The 11,051-nt window shown below is 47.1% G+C and overlaps 1 protein-coding gene across 1 annotated transcript in view; it reads left to right on the top strand.

The window, feature by feature from the left end:
* The first annotated feature begins 1,719 nt into the window (after positions 1-1,719).
* FBLN2 (fibulin 2) overlaps positions 1,720-11,051 on the top strand; it is a 190,688-nt gene continuing 181,356 nt past the window's right edge. The window contains exon 1 of the mRNA XM_077821960.1: positions 1,720-1,884. Coding sequence (XP_077678086.1) covers positions 1,720-1,884 — 165 coding nt within the window. The remainder of the gene's footprint in view (positions 1,885-11,051) is intronic.

The following is an 11,051-nucleotide window of genomic DNA, read 5'->3' as shown; positions in this document are numbered from 1 at the left end:
CCAGAGCTCAGGCAAGGGCGCTAACCCCCAAGCTCTGGGATATTCTGATGTAGGGCTCCCTCCGTCTCTCCTGTTGAAACAGTTCCACTGTGACTGAATAATGAAAGAACGATTAGAGCAGGAGGGACCGGCACAAGAGTCTCCCAGCTTCCATGTGGATGCCCGAACCACCAGGCTACACAAAAGTGAGACTGACTCTGTAATCCAATGGTTAGGGCCACCCACCTGGGAGGCAGGAGATCTAGGGCCCAGTCCCCTTCTCCAATCACTCTTCCATTGTTTAGAGGGGCAGGCAGTGGGGAGCTGCTGGAGTCTTTTCCTGCGGTGGGGAAAAGCTCTGGCAGCCTGGAAACAGTGGGACATTATGCTGCTAAAAATAGCAGTGTAGATGCAAGGAGCCCTGTTTGGGTGTGTAGGGTACATACCCTGGTGTTCTGGCATGTCTGCACTCTGCTTACCTAAGCAGTGCCTCACCGTCCAAACCGTTATTTATATTTGAGCTGGGGGCGTGCCATGTATGCACTCTACACCTCACCGTAAGGAGTGTGCAGTGTAGCTGTCCCCTTAGAGCGAGGGAACAGAGCACATGCTCAGAGGCAGAAGCTTAGTCGCAGAGGGAACTTTTACCCTGAAACCTTAAGCACCAAGTGAATTTAGGGACCTACTGGGTTTGGTGAGAGTTTTGTGGATCACAGTGGAGCCTAAAATGGGGATCAGGACCACAGAGATTACATTGATTTGGTCAAGGGGAGACAGGAAATGGCTATCAATTGAGTAGGGGAGCCAACAGCCAGCCTTCCCTGGATGCCTCTGGAAAGCTGGTTTTAGCTTGCAGGGAGAGAGGGGTGGCTGAGTTATCCTGCTTTTAAGGCTATCAGAGACATTTTCTTGATGGGACACAGCACTATAAGGATTTTGTTCTTTGCCTAAACCTTGTCTTTATAGCAGCATGCATTTCTCCAAACAGTCTGTATTTTCACATCAATATGCCAAGTGGAAGATCTGATGTTAAGGTCAAAATCATCCAATGCTGCAGTCATGAGTTACTGCAAGGAAAGCAAACAGCAGCCTGGATCTCTGCAGTCAGCAGTGGAAAATTAACAAATAAACATAATAAAATCAATCCTTAGCAGAACTTTTAAGCAGGCTTTGATGTAACTGACTAAGCTTCTAACCTCTGAAAACCAATACAGCCAGGCAGTTTTGCATGGCATGGCGACCAAGGTGGGGGACGGGGACATTGACGTTGCTTAACTTTCTTCTTTTTCCACCAGGAAATATGATGCAGATTTTCTCCTTCTCCAGGAGAATGTTATAAAACAGGCTGTTTCATTGTTTCAATATGTGCAGCTTTCCCCTGACTTTTTGAGTGGAGGGCGCTACAGGCAGAGGGTCCCGGGAGGCTGCTGGGGACCCACCTCGTTCCTATTAGAGAGTAAATATTTCCAGGTTTTCCCCTCCCCTCCTCCCCCCACTGGTATAAGAGAGGGGGAAATGCCCTGCTGTAGAAAATGGCCTAGTTGGTTCAATCTCCGGTTAGGTCTCAGTGGCTCTGCAAAGCACCTGTGGGGTCTACAAGCCCTTTCCCCACTAAAGACGTTTAACTGGCGAGGTGGAACTGAAGCTCGGCTTTATCCCCAGATAGTTCAACAGCAGGGCAGCCCGGCCCTCTCCTGCAGGGGGAAAGGGGGGGGGGTCTCAAGGGCCTGGTAATTAACAATGATTGATGGGCCATCGCCCCTGGGTTTCAGGTTAGACAAACACTTCGCGCAGTTGGTCAGTTTCACAGACACTTTTGGTCCCTCCCCTCGGGTGCTCCGGGATCCCCCCGGTATGAAACGGCTACAGCAGCAGCAGCGGCGCCCGCCGGCCCGGCAGAGGAGGGTAAGTGTGTCCGCCGGTGGGAGCGAGGGAGGGAGCCAGGCGAGCAGCAGCCCTCCGCAATTGACGGGAGTGTCAGTCAGTGCTGCGGGCCGGGGGATCGCCCCCCCCCCGTGGGAGTTCCGCCTCTGCAGGGAACTGCAAAACGTAGCTCTGGGCCAGGTCCCCGGGCCACTCGCCCCGCCGCTGCCTCCTGCTCACCTGGGAGTCCCCCCTCTCCCCAGCCACCGAGCTCCTGAGCGCAGCAGCAGCGCTCCCAGGCACGCCGCAGGCGGGGTCACCGGCCTGTGCACGGTCCCGCGGCTTCGCAAAAGCCCCGGCGCCCCTGGACCCTCCCCGTTTGCGCGGATGGTAGAGCCACCGCCTTGCGTGGACACTTCTGGCTCCCCTAATAAGTCAAAACAACCAGCAGGCATCGCGCTACGGCGTTCAGGAATCCTGTTTTCGGTCCGCTCCCCCGGGAACGCGCACGGAACAAACCCTAGCCCCCTTACAGAGGCTCAAGCGGCTGCAACGTTGAAGTAATTACACAGCGTGCGGTCCTCCTAAGCGTGCGCTGGAGGTGTAATGGAATAGAGAACTCTGCAGTCCGTCAGAATAAGCGATATGATCCAAAACCTGTTTCCTGCCCACCCGGACAAATATGCAAATATTTGCTTACCTGGTGGTGGTGGTTTGTTGTTCTGAAAGTGGCAAATTGCCCCCCCCCCCCAAAAAAAAATAATACTTGAAATGTTTCGAAACTATTGCTTTACTGAAAACAACTCTCGGGGTGGAGAGGAAGAACTGAGAACAGTGTGTGGAGTGGTGGGGGTTTGCAAATCAAATTACATGTAGAACACGGGGGGAATTGGCAGATAAACTCACTTTTTCATGAAATTGTTCTTCAAGTTGTGCAGACTTGCTAGCCCAGTGTGAGCTTAATGAGACCCAAGGAGGAGTTTAAAAGGAAGACTATGTGTATATATAAGACAGCTAGGGGAATACTATGGGTTTCTTAATTTTGCTGTGGACTTTCTTGGTAGAAATCTACTGTCTAAACAGTTTTCAGAGAAGCAGCTGTGTTAGTCTGTATCTGCAAAAAGAAAGGGAGTACTTGTGGCACCTTAGAGACGAACATATTTATTTGAGCATAAGCTTTCGTGAGCTACAGCTCAGCTCATGAAAGCTTATGCTCAAATAAATGTGTTCGTCTCTAAGGTGCCACAAGTACTCCCTTTCTTTTTGTCTAAACAGTGCTATCTGACATGCTCAGCAGATACACTGCAGTAGTGAAAAACATCCAGATTCTTGAGGAGGGAGATGTGTGACAGATATTTGTGGGGAGAGGAAGGGAAGAGGAATGGGGCAGTGGAGGGAGAGATTCAGTCCACTGACAGGAATAATATAAGACTCCTCCATGACATGCTCAGTACTTGAATCAGCCAATCGCTCCTTTTCTCCTGCCCACACCCCCTCCTCTCCTTCCCTCTTATCTCTTCCTCTTTACAACTCAGATACTTTGCTGGACTCCCCCTCTAGCCATGTCCAGAGTTGAGGAATCTGACAGGTGAGTGGAGGGTGTAATTAGACATGCACATTTGTACCACCTGCTGCAAGTTCTTTTGTTCTTTTTGGCTCTGTGATAGCAATTGGCCTTTCTCGAATTCTTCAGCGCAGAAGGAAAAGATGTTATTCAGTCACTCAGCAGCTAGTGAGATGGTATTTGAGAGTATATTTGTCAGTGTGGCTTCTGATAGATCAGCAGCATCTAACTTTTCTATGTTGTGAAATCTGCACTCTCCCTTTGGAGGGCTCAGTTAGATATTCTATATTCCCAAATGTCTTTCTGGGCTCCAGAGAAGGAGACAGATTCCAGGTATGATCGATTCTGGATCAGTATTATATCCAGTGTGTGATTTTGTTTTAACTGAAATAGTTATTCCAGTACAACCCATAATGTGGACACATTACTACAGGTATAAAGGTGCATTATACTAGTACAGCTTATTTCCTTTCTTGTATAAGACTAGTTGTAAGGCTAGAAAGCATACTTGGGCCACTGTATCTGCATCCTCGCTAAGGGCTAGTCTACACCAGAAACATTTTGTATTGCTTAATTATACTGTTATAGTTATACCATCAAACCCTCCTAGTGTAGGTGCAGTTGACACCTGCAAAAAAGTGCTGGACAAAATGAGCTAGACAGGCAAAAGCACTTTCATGTCATTATAAATGTTTCTACACTAGGGCTTTTGTTTGGTTAAAAAAAAAAACAAAAACACCTTACCACAAAACAACCCCCAAAATCCATATTGCACCCTGAACTGACATTGGTAGAATAGCAAACGTTTCTAGTGCAGACTTGGCTTCAGGTGGTTGCACAGTTTAATTATAGCAGTATATTTAAGCAGTCCAACTTTTGTATGTAAACAAGCCCTAGAATGTCTCTAGGGTTGCCGCAACAAGTACTACTGCAAACTTACCTGGCTGAAGTAGAGCAGAAATGGACACTGCAGTCTGGGAGCATGTCTAGATGATGGAGGAATGTGTTTGTGAGGTTTTTCTCTTTCAGGTTAGCGGAACCCTCCACTGCCTTAACACCCCTTTAGAAACAGGTTAACAGTTAAGACTCCCACCGAAGGAAGCTCAGACAGAGCTAAATGGATTGAAAAAAGCATTCGTTACCTAGACAGGGCATTTGTGTTCGTTCCATGGTGGCATTTGTCTTGGGTTGCTAACTTTGGCATATTGCAGCATGTTCACTGCTTTTAAGGGGTCACTAAAGTGATGTGAGTTCTAGACTTATCATAGTACATTCCTGGGTACATGCAGCCTAATTCAATTCTGTTTCGTGTGCACAGCCCTATTTTCCATCCATTATATGAGAAAATGTATGTGCCAGATGTATGTGGAGGGGAAGCTGAATTTTAACCTTGCTGCATATATGTCAGAGTAGAATTTGGCCTGTCACATTTAATGAATGTGTTGAGAAAGTTCTGCAAATGCACACATGAGTAGATGCACTGGACTAGTCATAAGCTTCTAGACATCTGATGTTGGCTTTTGACATTGCTAGGTAAAATCAGGGAGGAAGGAAGGAGACTCATTGATTCCAAGGCCAGAAGAGACCATTGTGATCATCTAGCACAGTGGTCCCCAAACTTTCACGTCATGCCCCCCTTTATTCCTGTCTATGCCCCCCCCAGGAGTTGGGGCTGTGGCTCTGAGGAGGGGGAGCGAGGACAGCAGTAAGGGGGCCAAGGCTGGGGCTGCAACTGGGGGCAGGTCTGGGGCCGGGAGCAGAGCTGTGGCTGGGGGCCAAGATTGGGGGTGGGGCTGGGAGCCGGGGCCGCTGCTGGGGGAAGGGCTGGGAGCAGAGCGGGGCTGGGTGGCCCACACTCCCTCTCTGCCCCCATGGAGGCTGATCTGGGCCCTGCCGTGCCCCCCTGAACATTCCTCCAGGGGACAATGGGGGGCGGTGTGCCACAGTTTGGGGACCACTGATCTAGCCTGACCTCCTGGATAACATAGGCCATTTAACTTCTCCAAAATAATTCCTAGAGCAGATCTTTTAGAAATACACCCTATCTTGATTTAAAAATGGTCAGTGATGGAGAATCCACCATCACCCTTGGTAAATGGTTCCAGTGGTTAATTACCTTCACTGTTAAAAATTTACACATTTATTTCCAGTTAGAATTTGTCTAGCTTCAACTTCCAGCCATTGGGTCATGTTAGACCTTTCTCTGCTAGATTGAACGGGCCATTATTAAATATTTGTTCCTCATGTAGATACTGATAGACTGTAACCAAGTCACTTGTTAACCTTCTCTTTGTTAAGCTAAATTGATTGAACTCATTGAGTCTATCACTGTAAGACAGATTTTCTAATCCTTTAATCATTCTCGTGACTCTTCTCTGAACCCTCTCCAATTTATCAGCATGCTTCTTGGATTGAGGGTGCTACAGCTGGACCCAAAATTCCAACAGCAGTTCCAACAGCAGTTCCAAATACAGAGGTAAAACAACCTCTCTGCTCCTATTCGAGATTCCCCTATTCATGCATCTTAGCATCATATTAGCTCTTTTCACCACAGTATTACACTGGGGGCTCATATTCAGCCACCACAATGCCCAAATCTTTTTCAGAGTCACCACTTCCCAGGATAGAGTCCCCAACTGTGTAAGTATAGTCTACATTTCTTTGTTCTCAGATGTATACATTTACATTTAGGTGTATTAAAACACACATGTTTGCGTGCACCCAGTTTACCAAGTGATCTAGATTGTTCTGCATCAGTGACCTGTGCTCTTCATTATTTACGTCTCCCACAATTTTTGTATCCTCTGCAAACTTTATCAATGATGATTTTATGTTTTCTTCCAAGTCATGGATAAGAATTTAAGTAGCCTAGGGCCAAGAATCTATCCCTATGCGATCCCATCGGAAACCCATCTACTTGATGATGATTCCCTGTTTACTGTTATATTTTGAGACCTATCAATTAGCCAGTTTTTCATCCATTTAACGTGTGCCATGTTAATTTTATTTTGTTCTAGTTTTTCAATCAAAATGTTGTACAGTACCAAGTCAAAAGCCATACAGAAGTTTAATATGGTCTGTCACTTGTTGTAGACTAGTTGTCATTCAGCACTGGAAGTATGCTTTTTTCAGAGTTCATTTTTGTTTTGCTGGACAGTTCCTTGGCAAGCGGAAGGGGGGGGCTTCCATCAGGTCTGGGGGATTGTGCTGTGGAACCAGCTTTTCCAGGCAGGATCCATGGATTTCAGCTCCCCTCTGTTTACACAGGAGGAAAAGAGCATTCAGTTCCTAGCTTGTGGGTATAAGCCACTTTGTCTCTCAAATCACTGACTCCTTTCCAGATTTACAGTTAAATGCATTTTGCATTTATTTTTCTGTTTGTTGAGGTGTTTATACAGTTCTCATCACGAGAGTATCTTCTCCCAGATTTTTAAAAGAAGTATCTAAGAAACGTATATGTGCATAGGAAGAATACACTTTTCCGCTCACTGTCTTTGTCTTGTGGATAATGAGTATTTAGCTTGGCTATACTGCTTTAATCAAAGCACTGACTGCCTGGTTAAGGGCCTTTCTGCTTCTTTGAAAATAATTAAATAAATAAACAAGTAAGCAATTGGGCGCTATCTTGTAGTTCTGAGTCGGGGCCTGATCTTGTAGTTCCTACACGGGGAATGCTCCGACGGAAGTCAAATGTATACCCAACTGTCCTTGATGTTTTATTTTAAGACCTTCTAACTGGACTAGTTTGGGACCAAAGGGCTGGTTCAGGGCCCCCTCTACATATCTCTAGTTTTCATGTCCAAAAAAAAAAAAACTGTAGCAGGGTGGCCTGCCTTTAAAGGCCAAGAGGCCTGGGGCTAGCCAGCCCTGTTCAATCAGCCTCACCTGTGCCGTAATTAGCTGCCTCCCAGCCTAAGGGGGCAGGGCTGTTTGGGGTCAGGGGACAGCCTGAGTATCACCTCGGCCTTATCCAAACAGTGGAGAGAACTCGGGTAGCAGGAGGAGAAGAGAATTGAGTCACAGGGAGTCTTGTGGAAGGCACTGAAGTAGGGTGTGGAAGAAGCTGGGGACTCCAGGGAAGCAGGCTGGGAGTCCCTGTCCTATCCCAGTATAGGGAAGGCTGAAAGGTAGTCTATAGGGGCTGAGGCTATGTGTGGGACTCTGGGGAAGCAGCCTGGAAGTCAGTGCTCTATCCAAGAATAGAGAGATTCAAAGGTAGCTTGGAAGAGGCGCCCGAGCGGGGTGGGAAAGCTGTGTGTGTGTATTTTAGTGTTGCCCTGGAAAGGGTTACGTTTTAGTGACTGACTTGGCTGGAGGACAAAGCTATGGCAACAGCTCCAGCCTGGGTGGGGAAGGCTGTAGGGACCCGCCCTTGGAGGAGGAAATGGAGGCAGGGAGCACCTGCAGTCTTTTTATTCCCCCAGCTGTTACAATTCTAGCAACTAGCCTCAGCTGATGAGACCAGGAATTTCCCTGTTAACTTTTTAGTGGCTGGAGTAGCCTGGGGTTTATACACCCCGGGACAATACTCTGCTAAAACTTGTCCTGGTGTGGCTGTTTTCTTTTTCTTTGTCTCTCTCTGGGGCTGTTTTGGGGATTGTGAGATAAAAATGCCTTTTGAACTTTCTCTGTGTCAAATCCTCTCTTGGGGATTTTCCTGTGCAGGGGAAAGAAGAGTTTCAGCTTGTGGAATGTCCATCTCCTTGGGGTGGGGGTGTGACTGGGGTTGAACTCTTCCCCAGGGAATAAGCAGGGTTTCACTCCCTTCAGTCAGTGGCTATCCCGAGCTTGTGGTGAATGTTGAGACCCATTGGGCCTGTGCTTCCAGGCTGTACTTCCAACCAAGGCCTTCTGGCAGCTTGGGTCCTGAAGGAGCCAAACTCCCATAGTTGATGCAGCGTAGTCATAAAGGTGGATTCATAGGTTTTGATGGTGAGTGTCCCAATGTCACATCTGCAGGGGCAGCAAGAGAGCATCCTAGGGAAAGGGCCAAGTCGCCCCTCTCTTGTTCTGGATGTCTTTTCCAATCAAGTACGGAGGCTTACCCACAGAGCTCAAGGGGAGACGTGTCTGTGAGATTCGCAAGAGCAAGGGTGGCTAACCTGTGACTCCGGAGCCACATGCAGCTCTTCAGAAGTCAATATGCGGCTCCTTGTATAGGGCTGTAACTACAGGTGCCAACTTTCCAATGTGCCAGGGGGATGCTCACTGCTCAACCCCTGGCTCTGCCACAGGCCCTGCCCCTACTCCAACCCTTCCTGCCCCCTCCCCTGACCCTGCCATGCCCTCGCTCCTCCCCCTCCCTCCCAGAACCTCCTGCACGCCACGAAATAGCTAATTGGGAGGTGTGGGGAGAGAGGGGGGAGCTGCTGATCGGCGGGGCTGCCGGTAGGGTGGGGGTGGAGCTGATGGGGGCTGCTGATGTATTACTGTGGCTCTTTGGCAATGTACATTGGTAAATTCTGGCTCCATCTCAGGCTCAGATTGGCCACCCCTGCCCAAGAGGCAGGCAGCGTGCTACATAGCTGACACTTTCCTCAATTCTTAGTTTACTTTGATACCTAAACTTCCTCATACCCCTCCCCTTCCACAGAGTGTATTCAACCCTCTGGGTGGGAATGTACTTCAGTAAGTTATGTGCATACAAGAAGAAGAGAAAAGAACCCTGAGTCTTATTTAGTCCAACTCTTATCTCATCTTGCACACACCAACAATCCATGTGTTTAGACCAAGGCCTTGATATAGTGATATGGTCTCCCCTGTTTGCTTTTGTGTCGTTCTTCCCCTAGTTCTCTTGCCCTTGCGGAAGTTTGGATTTCCTGCTAGCTCTGGGGCACAATGTTAAACTCATTTTTGGGCTCAAACCAGCCAAAAAAAAAAATAGTCAGGGGCTGGTCTGCCAGGGATTGAATTGTTTGCGCCTGATTACACCATTGTGTTCTCCATATAAGAAAGTGAACTGTTGAAACAAACAAATATAATGATGTCCTGCTAAGAATATGGTGTGATGATTTTTTGGGATGTATGTGGGGGAGGGCTGGGTCTGCATCTTCTCCCACCGCAGTCAATGAGCCATTAAGTTCTAATATCTTTTGAACTTGTGTGTTACAAACCTATCCTATTTATTATTCATCAGAATAAAGCTGTCCTAATTTAACTTCATCTTCCATTCTGCTTTAAGAGTTTTATACATTCCTATCTGACTGACTTGCTAATGAACTCTCTACATGGATTGCTTCCAAAATCAGACAGAAGTTTAAATATTGCCCTTGATCCATGTACACAACTCCCATTGACTTCAGAGTCCAGATGTGACCTTCGGGCTTTCCAAGTAGAGGCAATTTATGGAAGTATGTTTTTGACTGAGATATGACATTATTTCTGGGTGCACAAGAAGCTGTGGCTTTCAGCAGTGTGGTCACATTTTATGAATGGGTATAGGCAATGACAGCTGAGCTGTCCAAATCTGTGCCAAGAATACAGCATGCAAGGGATACGGGCTGAAATGTAAGCTTGAGAAACATTTCCATTATGGACAATAGAACAGTTGAATAGCAGACTACTATAACTCCCTGTGTGCCCGCTTACTCTGCTGTTCATACTTAAACAGATCTCAAAGGGTAAAGGGGTAGTAGGACGGTAAGGCTTTGTCTATGCTGGCAACTGAATGACAAAACTTTTGTTGTTCAGAGATGTTAAAACAGCATACACACCGAAAGACAAACGTTTTGCTGAGGAAAAGCGCCAGTGTGAACAGCGCTTTGTCAGCAGGAGCATTTTCCTGCCGACAAAGCTACCACCGATCATTGGGGGTGGAAGTTTCTTGTTGGCAGGAGAGCTCTCTCCTGCTGACAAACAGCGGCTACGCTGCCTGCCTTTTAGTGGCATGGCTGTAGCGGTACAGCCTGTCAAAGTTCCTTCCCCACTCTGAACTCTAGGGTACAGATGTGGGACCTGCATGAAAACCCCCCGAAGCTTATTTTTACCAGCTTAGGTTAAAACTTCCCCAAGGTACAAACTATTTTACATTTTGCTGTTGGACTTCATTGCTGCCACCACCAAACGTCTAACAGATATATATCTGGGAAAGAGCCTGCTTGGAAACACCTTTCCCCTCAGAATCCTCCCAAACCCTACACCCCCTTTCCTGGGCAAGGCTTGGTAAATATCCTCACCCATTTGCATAGGTGAACACAGACCCAAACCCCTGGATCTTAAGAACAATGAAAAAGCAATCGGGTCTCTTAAAGAAGAATTTTAATTGAAGAAAAAGTAAAAGAATCACCTCTGTAAAATCAGGATGGTAAATACCTTGCAGGGTAATCAGATTCAAAACCTAGAGAATCCCTCTAGGCAAAACCTTAAGTTACAAAAAGACACAAAAACTGGAATATACATTCCGTTCAGCACAACTGATTTTATCAGCCATTTAAACAAAACAGAATCTAACGCATATCTAACTAGATTGCTTATTAGCCCTTTACAGGAGTTCTGACCTGCATTCCTGCTCTAGTCCCAGCAAAAGCAACACCCAGACCAAGAGAACCTTTGTTTCTCCCCCCGTCCAGCTTTGAAAGTATCTTGTTTCCTCATTGGTCATTTTGGTCAGGTGCCAGCGAGGTTATCCTAGCTTCTTAACTCTTTA

Source organism: Eretmochelys imbricata, chromosome 7, assembly GCF_965152235.1.
Source record: "Eretmochelys imbricata isolate rEreImb1 chromosome 7, rEreImb1.hap1, whole genome shotgun sequence".
Taxonomy (NCBI): Eukaryota; Metazoa; Chordata; order Testudines; family Cheloniidae; genus Eretmochelys; species Eretmochelys imbricata.
Note: the sequence above shows the minus strand (reverse complement) of the source record. Positions and strands in the feature narration are given on the sequence as shown.